Raw genomic sequence first — 13,904 nt, forward strand, 5'->3', positions numbered from 1 at the left:
TATATATATATATATATATATATATATATATATATGTTCTTCATTATTATTATAAATGATTATTATTATTTTTTTATCATTTAGTTAAGGAGGGGTGAATTATATTATATATATATATATATATATATATATATATATATATATATATATATATATATATATATATATATATAACGTATTATATACTTCAGGTTATCCAGGAGACTCATATGGATAACCTGCTGTATATAACATGTAACATACACTACTGCACCCAACATCTCCTGGATAACCTGCTGTATATAACATGTAACATACACTACTGCACCCAACATCTCCTGGATAACCTGCTGTATATACCATGTAACACCCAGCATCTCCTGGATAAGCTGTATATAACATATAGTATACACTAATGCAGCCAACATCTGGATAACCTGCTGTATATAACATGTAATACTATACATTACTGCACCCAGCATCTACTGGATAATCTGCTGTATATAATGTATATTATACACTACTGCACCCAACATCTCCTGGGTAACCTGAGTGCTGCATTAATCAGTATGCACAAATCGAGTTAAAAAAAAAAAAAAAAAAAAATGTATAAAATATTCAAAACATTCTTTAAAATACTAATAAATCCCACCCATAGTAATAACTGAAATCACCCCCCCCCCCCCCCCCGTTTTCACTATAAAAAAAAATGTGGTGAATTTGTGAACAGAATTGTCAATACTAAATTATCACATTCCTGCACGGGGGATAGGTTTGGTGCAACGTGGCATTGTGTGTGTGTGTGCGTGCCGAGGGGGGGGGGGGGATTGGGGGGGGGGCCAGGTTGACCCCTTGCATCAGGGCCCATGAGACATTAGCTACGCCCCTGGTCCAGGACGAGGGTGTGGGGTTCCAAACGATGGCGTTGCCTGAGGCCGTGTTTCAGGGCAGGGTGACACAGCAGCACCCATTGAGGAGGGAGCAGTGGCACCGCAGACGGCCACTCCATAGCTTCTTTGCCCAACTTACGGGGTCTCATGGTAGACCGATATTGAAACCGCAGCAGTGTGAACAGGTGATGGATAATGTGTCCAGTAACTTCTCCACCACCCAGTCCTCCACGCAGTCCACCCACGCTACCCAAGGGAGTGGAACCCTTGCTCCATTAGCTCCGCCTCCTTCCCCACAGCCTGGCCCCTCCATCCACCACCACCACCAGGAACTCTTTTCTGGACCCTTCCCTGAGTCACAGCAACCGGAGCAAGCCCAAACTATGCAGCTCAGGCAGTCGGTGGGTGATGAGAGTGGGGACTTGTAAGCGGGGTTGGATCCAGATCTCTATAGAGAAACATGACTAATCAGATGGATCCAGATCTCTATAGAGAAACATAACTAATCAGATGGATCCAGATCTCTATCAGATGGATCCAGATCTCTATAGAGAAACATGATCAATCAGATGGATCCAGATCTCTATAGAGAAACATGATCAATCAGATGGATCCAGATCTCTATAGAGAAACATAACTAATCAGATGGATCCAGATCTCTATAGAGAAACATGATCAATCAGATGGATCCAGATCTCTATAGAGAAACATAACTAATCAGATGGATCCAGATCTCTATAGAGAAACATAACTAATCAGATGGATCCAGATCTCTATAGAGAAACATAACTAATCAGATGGATCCAGATCTCTATAGAGAAACATAACTAATCAGATGGATCCAGATCTCTGTGGAGAAATGTGGTGAATCCCCGGTGATGTTGGTCAGAGGAGCGGCCGGTCACTTGCTCGGTGTTGTAGTGTGACACCACTGCAGTGGTGGATGGCCGAGATACAGCCGGACCTTAGGGTTTTGTCACGTGACGCCAGTGCCTGGTGGGCACACAGGGTGTGCCGGGTGTACCCTTATCCTCTGTGGTCAGTGTCCTGCCGGTTTGCTACGGGATCCCTTGGGTTAGTGTCACGGATGGTCAGAGCGGTGTAATGACACTCCTGGATAGTAGGACCAGTCACCCACAGAAAGGTTGCGATATGTGTGCGGTGTCGGTGGTGGTGAACAATCACAGAGTCTTGGAATAAAGTTGAGTTGGTTATTACTTGTAAATGTGCAGCAGGTAATACAGAAAGACTCTGAGATACACAAAGTTCCAATAAACACTTAATAAGAGAGCGACCAGATGTGTAGGATAAGTGCAGTGTAGGATATAGTCATGTTGGCTGAGAAGAAAGAAGGAAGAAGTCCCCCGTACTCTCAGCTCCCCGTCCTCCCGGTCCCCCGTACTCTCGGCTCCCCCGTACTCTCGGCTCCCCCGTACTCTCGGCTCCCCCGTACTCTCGGCTCCCCCGTACTCTCGGCTCCCCCGTACTCTTGGCTCCCCCGTACTCTCGGCTCCCCCGTACTCCCGGTCCACTGTACTCTCGGCTCCCTTGTACTCTCGGCTCCCCGTCCTCCCGGTCCACTGTACTCTCGGCTCCCTTGTACTCTCGGCTCCCCGTCCGCCCGGTCCCCTGTACTCTCGGCTCCCTCGTACTCTCGGCTCCCCGTCCTCCCGGTCCCCTGTACTCTCGGCTCCCCTGTACTCTCGGCTCCACGTCCTCCCGGTCCCCTGTACTCTCGGTTTCCCGTCCTCCCGATCCTCTGTACTCTCAGCTCCCTCGTACTCTCGGCTCCCTGTCCTCCCGGTCCCCTGTACTCTCGGCTCCCCTGTACTCTCGGCTTCCCGTCCTCCCGGTCCCCTATACTCTCGGCTCCCTCGTACTCTCGGCTCCCCGTCCTCCCGGTCCCCTATACTCTCGGCTTCCCGTCCTCCCGGTCTCCTGTACTCTCGGTTTCCCGTCCTCCTGTGCCCCTGTAGTCTCGGCTCCCTGTCCTCCCGGTCCCCTGTACTCTCGGCTCCCCGTCCTCCCGGTCCCCTGTACTCTCGGCTCCCAGTCCTCCCGGTCCCCTGTACTCTCGCGCTCCCTCGTACTGTCGGCTTCCCGTCCTCCCGGTCCCCTGTACTCTCGGCTCCCCGTCCTCCCGGTCCCCCGTATTCTCGGCTCCCTGTACTCTCGGTTTCCCGTCCTCCTGGTCCCCTGTACTCTCGGCTCCCCGTCCTCCCAGTCCCCTGTACTCTCGGCTCCCCGTCCTCCCGGTCCCCTGTACTCTCGGCTCCCCGTCCCCCGTACTCTCGGCTCCCCGTCCCCCGTACTCTCGGCTCCCCGTCCTCCCAGTCCCCTGTACTCTCGGCTCCCCTGTACTCTTGGCTTCCCGTCCTCCCGGTCCCCTATACTCTCGGCTCCCTCGTACTCTCGGCTCCCCGTCCTCCCGGTCCCCTGTACTCACGGCTCCCCTATACTCTCGGCTTCCCGTCCTCCCGGTCTCCTGTACTCTCGGTTTCCCGTCCTCCTGTTCCCCTGTACTCTCGGCTTCCTGTCCTCCCGAGCCCCTGTACTCTCGGCTCCTTGTCCTCCCGGTCCCCTGTACTCTCGGCTCCCCGTCCTCCCGGTCCCCTGTACTCTCGGTTTCCCGTCCTCCCGTTCCCCTGTACTCTCGGTTTCCCGTCCTCCCGTTCCCCTGTACTCTCGGCTTCCCGTCCTCCCGATCCCCTGTACTCTCGGCTTCCCGTCCTCCCGATCCCCTGTACTCTCGGCTTCCCGTCCCCCGTACTCTCGGCTCCCCGTCCTCCCGGTCCCCCGTACTCTCGGCTCCCTGTTCCCCGTACTCTCAGCTCCCCGTCCTCACCGTCCCCTGTACTCTCGGATCCCCGTCCTTCCGGTCCCCTGTACTCTCGGCTCCCTCGTACTCTCGGCTCCCTGTCCTTACGGTCCCCTGTACTCACGGCTCCCCTATACTCTCGGCTTCCCGTCCTCCCGGTCTCCTGTACTCTCGGTTTCCCGTCCTCCCGAGCCCCTGTACTCTCGGCTCCTTGTCCTCCCGGTCCCCTGTACTCTCGGCTCCCCGTCCTCCCGGTCCCCTGTACTCTCGGCTCCCCGTCCTCCCGGTCCCCTGTACTCTCGGCTCCCCGTCCTCCCGGTCCCCTGTACTCTCGGCTCCCCGTCCTCCCGGTCCCCTGTACTCTCGGCTCCCCGTCCTCCCGGTCCCCTGTACTCTCGGCTCCCCGTCCTCCCGGTCTCCCGTATTCTCGGCTCCCTGTACTCTCGGTTTCCCGTCCTCCTCTACTCTCGGCTTCCCGTCCTCCTGGTCCCCTGTACTCTCGGCTCCCCGTCCCCCGTACTCTCGGCTCCCCGTCCTCCCGGTCCCCTGTACTCTCGGCTCCCCGTCCTCCTGGTCCCCTGTACTCTCGGGTCCCCGTCCTCCCGATCCCCTGTACTCTCGGGTCCCCGTCCCCCGTACTCCCGGCTCCCCGTCCTCCCGGTCCCCCGTACTCTCGGCTCCCTGTTCCCCGTACTCTCAGCTCCCCGTCCTCACCGTCCCCTGTACTCTCGGATCCCCGTCCTCCCGGTCCCCTGTACTCTCGGCTCCCTCATACTCTCGGCTCCCTGTCCTTACGGTCCCCTGTACTCTGGGCTCCCTCGTCCTCTCGGCTTCCCGTCCTCCCGGTCCCCTGTACTCTCGGTTTCCCGTCCTCCCGTTCCCCTGTACTCTCAGCTTCCCGTCCTCCCGTCCTCCCGGTCCCCTGTACTCTCGGCTCCCCGTCCCCCGTACTCTCGGCTTCCCGTCCTCCCGGTCCCCTGTACTCTCGGCTCCCTGTCCCCCGTACTCTCGGCTCCCCGTCCTCTCGGTCCCCCGTACTCTCGGCTCCCTGTTCCCCGTACTCTCAGCTCCCCGTCCTCACCGTCCCCTGTACTTTTGGCTCCCCGTCCTCCCAGTCCCCTGTACTCTCGGCTCCCTCGTACTCTCGGCTCCCTGTCCTTCCGGTCCCCTGTACTCTCGGCTCCCCTGTACTCTCGGCTTCCCGTCCTCCTGGTCCCCTGTACTCTCGGCTAACTCGTACTCTCGGCTCCCCGTCCTCCTGGTCCCCTGTACTCTCGGCTAACTCGTACTCTCGGCTCCCCGTCCTCCCGGTCCCCTGTACTCTCGGTCCCCCGTCCTCCGGGTCCCCCGTACTCTCGGTCCCGGGTTGTGTGATCAGTACTTGTACTGAGTTGTTGGTCACTGCGCAGGATTCTTGTGATAACTATTGTGCTTCCTTGGGCTGTAAGATGGAAGACGTCTTATCATGTGACACCATGTGACCGATGGGCAGATCCAGAGTGTCACACCCCAGGGGGGACATAACACGCAGATCCAGAGTGTCACACCCCAGGGAAGCTCCATGGACACGAAATAACACACAGATCATAGTCAGCTCTACAGCAGCAACAAAGGATAATAAGATCCTCTCTGTACAGATATGATGGGAGTTGTAGTGGTACACTGTCTGTATACAGCTCCTCTATGTACAGATATGATGGGAGTTGTAGTGGTACACTGTCTGTATACAGCTCCTCTCTGTACAGATATGATGGGAGTTGCAGTGGTACACTGTCTCTGTATACAGCTCCTCTATGTACAGATATGATGGGAGTTGTAGTGGTACACTGTCTCTGTATACAGCTCCTCTATGTATAGGAATGATGGGAGTTGTAGTGGTACACTGTCACTGTATACAGCTCCTCTATGTATAGATATGATGGGAGTTGTAGTGGTACACTGTATACAGCTCCTCTATGTACAGATATGATGGGAGTTGTAGTGGTACACTGTCTGTATACAGCTCCTCTATGTACAGATATGATGGGAGTTGTAGTGGTACACTGTCTCTGTATACAGCTCCTCTATGTACAGATATGATGGGAGTTGTAGTGGTACACTGTCTCTGTATACAGCTTCTCTATGTACAGAAATGATGGGAGTTGTAGTGGTACACTGTCTGTATACAGCTCCTCTATGTACAGATATGATGGGAGTTGTAGTGGTACACTGTCTGTATACAGCTCCTCTATGTACAGATATGATGGGAGTTGTAGTGGTGCACTGTCTCTGTATACAGCTCCTCTCTGTACAGATATGATGGGAGTTGTAGTGGTACACTGTCTGTATACAGCTCCTCTATGTACAGATATGATGGGAGTTGTAGTGGTACACTGTATACAGCTCCTCTCTGTACAGATATGATGGGAGTTGTAGTGGTACACTGTCTGTATACAGCTCCTCTATGTACAGATATGATGGGAGTTGTAGTGGTACACTGTCTCTGTATACAGCTCCTCTATGTACAGATATGATGGGAGTTGTAGTGGTACACTGTCTCTGTATACAGCTTCTCTATGTACAGATATGATGGGAGTTGTAGTGGTACACTGTCTGTATACAGCTTCTCTATGTACAGATATGATGGGAGTTGTAGTGGTACACTGTCTGTATACAGCTCCTCTATGTACAGATATGATGGGAGTTGTAGTGGTACACTGTCTGTATACAGCTCCTCTATGTACAGATATGATGGGAGTTGTAGTGGTACACTGTCTCTGTATACAGCTTCTCTATGTACAGATATGATGGGAGTTGTAGTGGTACACTGTCTGTATACAGCTCCTCTCTGTACAGATATGATGGGAGTTGTAGTGGTACACTGTCTGTATACAGCTCCTCTATGTACAGATATGATGGGAGTTGTAGTGGTACACAGTATACAGCTCCTCTATGAACAGATATGATGGGAGTTGTAGTGGTACACTGTCTCTGTATACAGCTCCTCTCTGTACAGATATGATGGGAGTTGTAGTGGTACACTGTCTGTATACAGCTCCTCTCTGTACAGATATGATGGGAGTTGTAGTGGTACACTGTATACAGCTCCTCTATGTACAGATATGATGGGAGTTGTAGTGGTAGCAACTGTCTGTATACAGCTTCCTCTATGTACAGATATGATGGGAGTTGTAGTGGTGCACTGTCTCTGTATACAGCTCCTCTATGTACAGATATGATGGGGAGTTGTAGTGGTACACATGTCCTGTATACATGGCTCCTCTCTGTACAGATATGAGTGGGAGTTGTAGTGGTACACTGTCTGTATACAGCTCTCTATGTACAGATATGATGGGAGTTGTAGTGGTACACTGTCTCTGTATACAGCTCCTCTATGTACAGATATGATGGGAGTTGTAGTGGGTACACTGTATACAGCTCCTCTATGTACAGATATGATGGGAGTTGTAGTGGTAGCACTGTATACAGCTCCTCTATGTACAGATATGATGGGAGTTGTAGTGGTTACACTGTATACAGCTCCTCTATGTATAGATATGATTGGGAGTTGTAGTGGTACACTGTATACAGCTCCTCTAGTACAGATATGATGGGAGTTGTAGTGGTACACTGTTCTGTATACAGCTCCTCTATGTACAGATATGATGGGAGTTGTAGTGGTACACTGTCTCTTGTATACAAGCTTCACTCTATGTACAGATATGATGCGGAGTTGTAGTGGTACCACTGTCTCGTATACAGCTTCTCTATGTACAGATATGATGGGAGTTGTAGTTGTACACTGTCTGTATACAGCTCCGTCTATGTTACCAGATATGATGGGGAGTTGTAGTGGTACACTGTATACAGCTCCTCTATGTACAGATATGATGGGAGTTGTAGTGGTACACTGTCTGTATACAGCTCCTCTCTGTACAGATATGATGGGAGTTGTAGTGGTACACTGTCTGTATACAGCTCCTCTATGAACAGATATGATGGGAGTTGTAGTGGTACACTGTATACAGCTCCTCTCTGTACAGATATGATGGGAGTTGTAGTGGTACACTGTCTGTATACAGCTCCTCTATGTACAGATATGATGGGAGTTGTAGTGGTACACTGTCTCTGTATACAGCTCCTCTATGTACAGATATGATGGGAGTTGTAGTGGTACACTGTCTCTGTATACAGCTCCTCTATGTACAGATATGATGGGAGTTGTAGTGGTACACTGTCTCTGTATACAGCTTCTCTATGTACAGATATGATGGGAGTTGTAGTGGTACACTGTCTGTATACAGCTCCTCTATGTACAGATATGATGGGAGTTGTAGTGGTACACTGTCTGTATACAGCTCCTCTATGTACAGATATGATGGGAGTTGTAGTGGTGCACTGTCTCTGTATACAGCTCCTCTCTGTACAGATATGATGGGAGTTGTAGTGGTACACTGTCTGTATACAGCTCCTCTATGTACAGATATGATGGGAGTTGTAGTGGTACACTGTATACAGCTCCTCTATGTACAGATATGATGGGAGTTGTAGTGGTACACTGTCTGTATACAGCTCCTCTATGTACAGATATGATGGGAGTTGTAGTGGTACACTGTCTGTATACAGCTCCTCTATGTACAGATATGATGGGAGTTGTAGTGGTACACTGTCTGTATACAGCTCCTCTATGTACAGATATGATGGGAGTTGTAGTGGTACACTGTATACAGCTCCTCTCTGTACAGATATGATGGGAGTTGTAGTGGTGCACTGTCTCTGTATACAGCTCCTCTCTGTACAGATATGATGGGAGTTGTAGTGGTACACTGTCTGTATACAGCTCCTCTATGTACAGATATGATGGGAGTTGTAGTGAGTACACTGTCTGTATACAGCTTCTCTATGTACAGATATGATGGGAGTTGTAGTGGTACACTGTCTGTATACAGCTCCTCTATGTACAGATATGATGGGAGTTGTAGTGGTACACTGTCTGTATACAGCTCCTCTATGTACAGATATGATGGGAGTTGTAGTGGTACACAGTATACAGCTCCTCTATGAACAGATATGATGGGAGTTGTAGTGGTACACTGTCTCTGTATACAGCTCCTCTCTGTACAGATATGATGGGAGTTGTAGTGGTACACTGTCTGTATACAGCTCCTCTATGTACAGATATGATGGGAGTTGTAGTGGTACACTGTCTGTATACAGCTCCTCTATGTACAGATATGATGGGAGTTGTAGTGGTACACTGTATACAGCTCCTCTCTGTACAGATATGATGGGAGTTGTAGTGGTACACTGTCTGTATACAGCTCCTCTCTGTACAGATATGATGGGAGTTGTAGTGGTACACTGTCTCTGTATACAGCTTCTCTATGTACAGATATGATGGGAGTTGTAGTGGTACACTGTATACAGCTCCTCTATGTACAGATATGATGGGAGTTGTAGTGGTACACTGTCTGTATACAGCTCCTCTATGTACAGATATGATGGGAGTTGTAGTGGTGCACTGTCTGTATACAGCTCCTCTATGTACAGATATGATGGGAGTTGTAGTGGTACACTGTCTGTATACAGCTCCTCTCTGTACAGATATGATGGGAGTTGTAGTGGTACACTGTCTGTATACAGCTCCTCTATGTACAGATATGATGGGAGTTGTAGTGGTACACTGTCTGTATACAGCTCCTCTATGTACAGATATGATGGGAGTTGTAGTGGTACACTGTCTCTGTATACAGCTCCTCTATGTACAGATATGATGGGAGTTGTAGTGGTACACTGTATACAGCTCCTCTCTGTACAGATATGATGGGAGTTGTAGTGGTACACTGTATACAGCTCCTCTCTGTACAGATATGATGGGAGTTGTAGTGGTACACTGTCTGTATACAGCTCCTCTCTGTACAGATATGATGGGAGTTGTAGTGGTACACTGTCTGTATACAGCTCCTCTATGTACAGATATGATGGGAGTTGTAGTGGTACACTGTCTCTGTATACAGCTTCTCTATGTACAGATATGATGGGAGTTGTAGTGTGCCTCATGCCTGTATACTAGGGGTGGGGACAGAGCACATGACCTCTCTGTCAGTCACATGACTCGGGGGGGCGGGGCAGCAGGGGTGTATATAGGGAGGAGATGAAGCCACCATGTTACTCAGGAAGATTCTACCTCAACTCAGACGCCGGCTCCTCTGCAGCAACACGGGGGGAACCATGAGCACAGGTGAGAGGGGGGATGGGGGGAACCATGAGCACAGGTGAGAGGGGGGGAACCATGAGCACAGGTGAGAGGGGGGATGGGGGGAACCATGAGCACAGGTGAGAGGGGGGATGGGGGGAACCATGAGCACAGGTGAGAGGGGGGATGGGGGGAACCATGAGCACAGGTGAGAGGGGGGGAACCATGAGCACAGGTGAGAGGGGGGGGAACCATGAGCACAGGTGAGAGGGGGGGGGGAACCATGAGCACAGGTGAGAGGGGGGGGGAACCATGAGCACAGGTGAGAGGGGGGATGGGGGGAACCATGAGCACAGGTGAGAGGGGGGGGAACCATGAGCACAGGTGAGAGGGGGGGGGGAAACCATGAGCACAGGTTGAGAGGGGGGATGGGGGGAACCATGAGCACAGGTGAGAGGGGGGGGGAACCATGAGCACAGGTGAGAGGGGGGGGGAACCATGAGCACAGGTGAGAGGGGGGATGGGGGGAACCATGAGCACAGGTGAGAGGGGGGATGGGGGGAACAATGAGCACAGGTGAGAGGGGGGGAACCATGAGCACAGGTGAGAGGGGGGGATGGGGGGAACCATGAGCACAGGTGAGAGGGGGGATGGGGGGAACCATGAGCACAGGTGAGAGGGGGGATGGGGGGAACCATGAGCACAGGTGAGAGGGGGGGAACCATGAGCACAGGTGAGAGGGGGGGAACCATGAGCACAGGTGAGAGGGGGGGAACCATGAGCACAGGTGAGAGGGGGGGAACCATGAGCACAGGTGAGAGGGGGGGAACCATGAGCACAGGTGAGAGGGGGGGAACCATGAGCACAGGTGAGAGGGGGGGAACCATGAGCACAGGTGAGAGGGGGGGGAACCATGAGCACAGGTGAGAGGGGGGGAACCATGAGCACAGGTGAGAGGGGGGGAACCATGAGCACAGGTGAGAGGGGGGGAACCATGAGCACAGGTGAGAGGGGGGGAACCATGAGCACAGGTGAGAGGGGGGGAACCATGAGCACAGGTGAGAGGGGGGGAACCATGAGCACAGGTGAGAGGGGGGGAACCATGAGCACAGGTGAGAGGGGGGGAACCATGAGCACAGGTGAGAGGGTGGGACACATGAGCACAGGTGAGAGGGGGGGAACCATGAGCACAGTGAGAGGGGGGGAACCATGAGCACAGGTGAGAGGGGGGGAACCATGAGCACAGAGTGAGAAGGGGGGAACCATGAGCACAGGTGAGAGGGGGGAACCATGAGCACAGGTGAGAGGGGGGGAACCATGAGCACAGGTGAGAGGGGGGAACCATGAGCACAGGTGAGAGGGGGGAACCATGAGCACAGGTGAGAGGGGGGAACCATGAGCACAGGTGAGAGGGGGGAACCATGAGCACAGGTGAGAGGGGGTGGGGGGAACCATGAGCACAGGTAAGGGTATGTTCATATCTCGTTTTTAGCCGCAAGTCGGGCTTCACGGCAGAAATCAGTGAAAAAAAGGATGCTGCCGTGCCGACGGCCACATGCCGGCCACATTGACTTTCATGAGCAGGACAGAGTCATTATGTTACCGTGTTCTACTCATTTGCCGGTCCTGCACATAAGCAGTGTACGTCCGGCAAATGAGCAAAACACAGTCACATAATGACTCCGTCCTGCTCATGAAAGTGAATGTGGCCGTCATGTGGCCATCGGCACGGCAGCATCCTTTTTTTCACTGATTTCTGCCGTGTAGCTCGACTTGCGGCTAAAAACGAGATATGAACATACCCTAATACGGTGAGGGGAGGGCAGGACAGTATAGTACGGTGAGGGGAGGGCAGGACAGTATAGTACGGTGAGGGGAGGGCAGGACAGTATAGTACGGTGAGGGGAGGGCAGGACAGTATAGTACGGTGAGGGGAGGGCAGGACAGTATAGTACGGTGAGGGGAGGGCAGGACAGTATAGTACGGTGAGGGGAGGGCAGGACAGTATAGTACGGTGAGGGGAGGGCAGGACAGTATAGTACGGTGAGGGGAGGGCAGGACAGTATAGTACGGTGAGGGGAGGGCAGGACAGTATAGTACGGTGAGGGGAGGGCAGGACAGTATAGTACGGTGAGGGGAGGGCAGGACAGTATAGTACGGTGAGGGGAGGGCAGGACAGTATAGTACGGTGAGGGGAGGGCAGGACAGTATAGTACGGTGAGGGGAGGGCAGGACAGTATAGTACGGTGAGGGGAGGGCAGGACAGTATAGTACGGTGAGGGGAGGGCAGGACAGTATAGTACGGTGAGGGGAGGGCAGGACAGTATAGTACGGTGAGGGGAGGGCAGGACAGTATAGTACGGTGAGGGGAGGGCAGGACAGTATAGTACGGTGAGGGGAGGGCAGGACAGTATAGTACGGTGAGGGGAGGGCAGGACAGTATAGTACGGTGAGGGGAGGGCAGGACAGTATAGTACGAGGAGGGTGCGACGGTGAGGGGAGGGTGGGCTGGTCAGTACGGAGAGGTGATGGTGGGCCGGTGGCTTTGACCTTGTGTTTCGGCATGGCCAGATGCTGTCGTCTCTTACGACGATCTGAAGAAGCTAATTACCTCAGGAAATGTACAAATCTTTGACGTGAGGACGCCGGAGGAGGTGAGCAATGGGAAGATCCCCGGCGCGGTAAATATTCCAGGTACGGAGCAGGATGATGGGAGAAGGATGGGAGTCATTGGCCCCATGTATATAGATGGGCGCTTTTTATTGCCAATTTCTCTATTCTTCCAGTCACAGAGGTAGAAGAGGCCTTGAAGATGGATCCGGAAGCTTTCAGGCAGAAGTACCAGGTGGCAAAGCCGCAGCCGGCCGACAACAACCTGGTGTTCCACTGCCAGCTAGGAAGACGGGGCCAAAAGGCCACAGAGATTGCCCATAGCCAGGGGTACAAGCAGTGAGTGTCCTGCTGAGCGTACGGGGAGCAAACATATTCTGCAGCGCTGTACAAACAACACACAAGGGTGGAGCCATGCCTTGTGGGTAGCAGAAGTAAACACTGAATCCTTGTGTCCTTCTACTATCTGCCACCTATACTGATCGCAATGTGTGGCAATATGCCTGCCTCCTGGGCAGCACCATAACTCCTTGGCAACCCGCCTGCCTCCTGGACAGCCCCATGGACAGCACACCGTACCTCCTGGGCAGCCCATCGGCCTTTTGGGGTCACACTAGGCTCAGCTCCATCCCTTAAGCCCTATACTCAGTCACCAGCGTCTCCCATCCATCTCCAGTATCCGCCCCGTCATACTGCAGCACACTGCCCCCTTCTGGCGGCTTCCTCCCTTACAGTACAGTCCTTGTCAGGCTGGGATAAGATGGCGGCTTCCTCCCACATAGAGAGCTATTGAGGTGTATGGAAGGACGATGGAGGTGACTGGGACCTCCTGGGGGTGATCACTGCTTTCTTACGTCTCGTGGTTTCTGTCTTTCAGTGCCCGTAATTACGCTGGAGCTTACAGAGAATGGTCGGAGAAGGAAGGAGTATGACCCCCAACCCCTGGGAATTACTGCTAAATAAATGAGAAATTATTAAAAACTTGTGTGCGATTCTGTGGGTGTAGCAGAGCGCCTAATACCGCGGCACATCGACCAATGTGGGGCAACACAGCGGGGAAGCCCCTTACATATGTCCCTTCACCGCCAGCTCATCCACCAACACGGGGCAACACAGCGGGGAAGCCCCTTACATATGTCCCTTCACCGCCAGCTCATCCACCAACACGGGGCAACACAGCGGGGAAGCCCCTTACATATGTCCCTACATCGCCAACTCATCCACCAACACGGGGCAACACAGCGGGAAAGTCTCCTACTGATGTCCCTACATCGCCAACTCATCCACCAACACGGGGCAACACAGCGGGGAAGCCCCTTACATATGTCCCTACACCGCCAGCTCATCCACCAACACGGGGCAACACAGCGGGGAAGCCCCTTACATATGTCCCTACATCGCCAACTCATCCACCAACACGGGGCAACACAGC

General features: G+C 52.6%; 1 protein-coding gene across 5 annotated transcripts; it reads left to right on the forward strand.

The window, feature by feature from the left end:
* Positions 1-9,799: 9,799 nt before the first annotated feature.
* On the forward strand, positions 9,800-13,453 carry TSTD1 (thiosulfate sulfurtransferase like domain containing 1). 5 transcript variants are annotated; one of them, XM_069950264.1, is made up of 5 exons: positions 9,804-9,887; positions 10,135-10,155; positions 12,434-12,556; positions 12,649-12,811; positions 13,350-13,453. In XM_069950264.1, the coding sequence occupies exons 1-5, from the start codon at positions 9,821-9,823 to the stop codon at positions 13,402-13,404; spliced, it is 429 nt and encodes a 142-aa protein (XP_069806365.1). In that variant the 5' UTR covers positions 9,804-9,820; the 3' UTR covers positions 13,405-13,453. The 5 variants fall into 5 exon arrangements, with proteins under 5 accessions (XP_069806366.1, XP_069806365.1, XP_069806370.1 ...); XM_069950265.1 differs by lacking the exon at positions 10,135-10,155 and having other exon boundaries at positions 9,800-9,907; XM_069950267.1 differs by lacking the exons at positions 9,804-9,887; positions 10,135-10,155 and adding an exon at positions 11,174-11,189.
* The last annotated feature ends 451 nt before the right edge of the window (positions 13,454-13,904 follow it).

This window comes from Dendropsophus ebraccatus, chromosome 13 (genome assembly GCF_027789765.1).
Source record: "Dendropsophus ebraccatus isolate aDenEbr1 chromosome 13, aDenEbr1.pat, whole genome shotgun sequence".
Taxonomy (NCBI): Eukaryota; Metazoa; Chordata; class Amphibia; order Anura; family Hylidae; genus Dendropsophus; species Dendropsophus ebraccatus.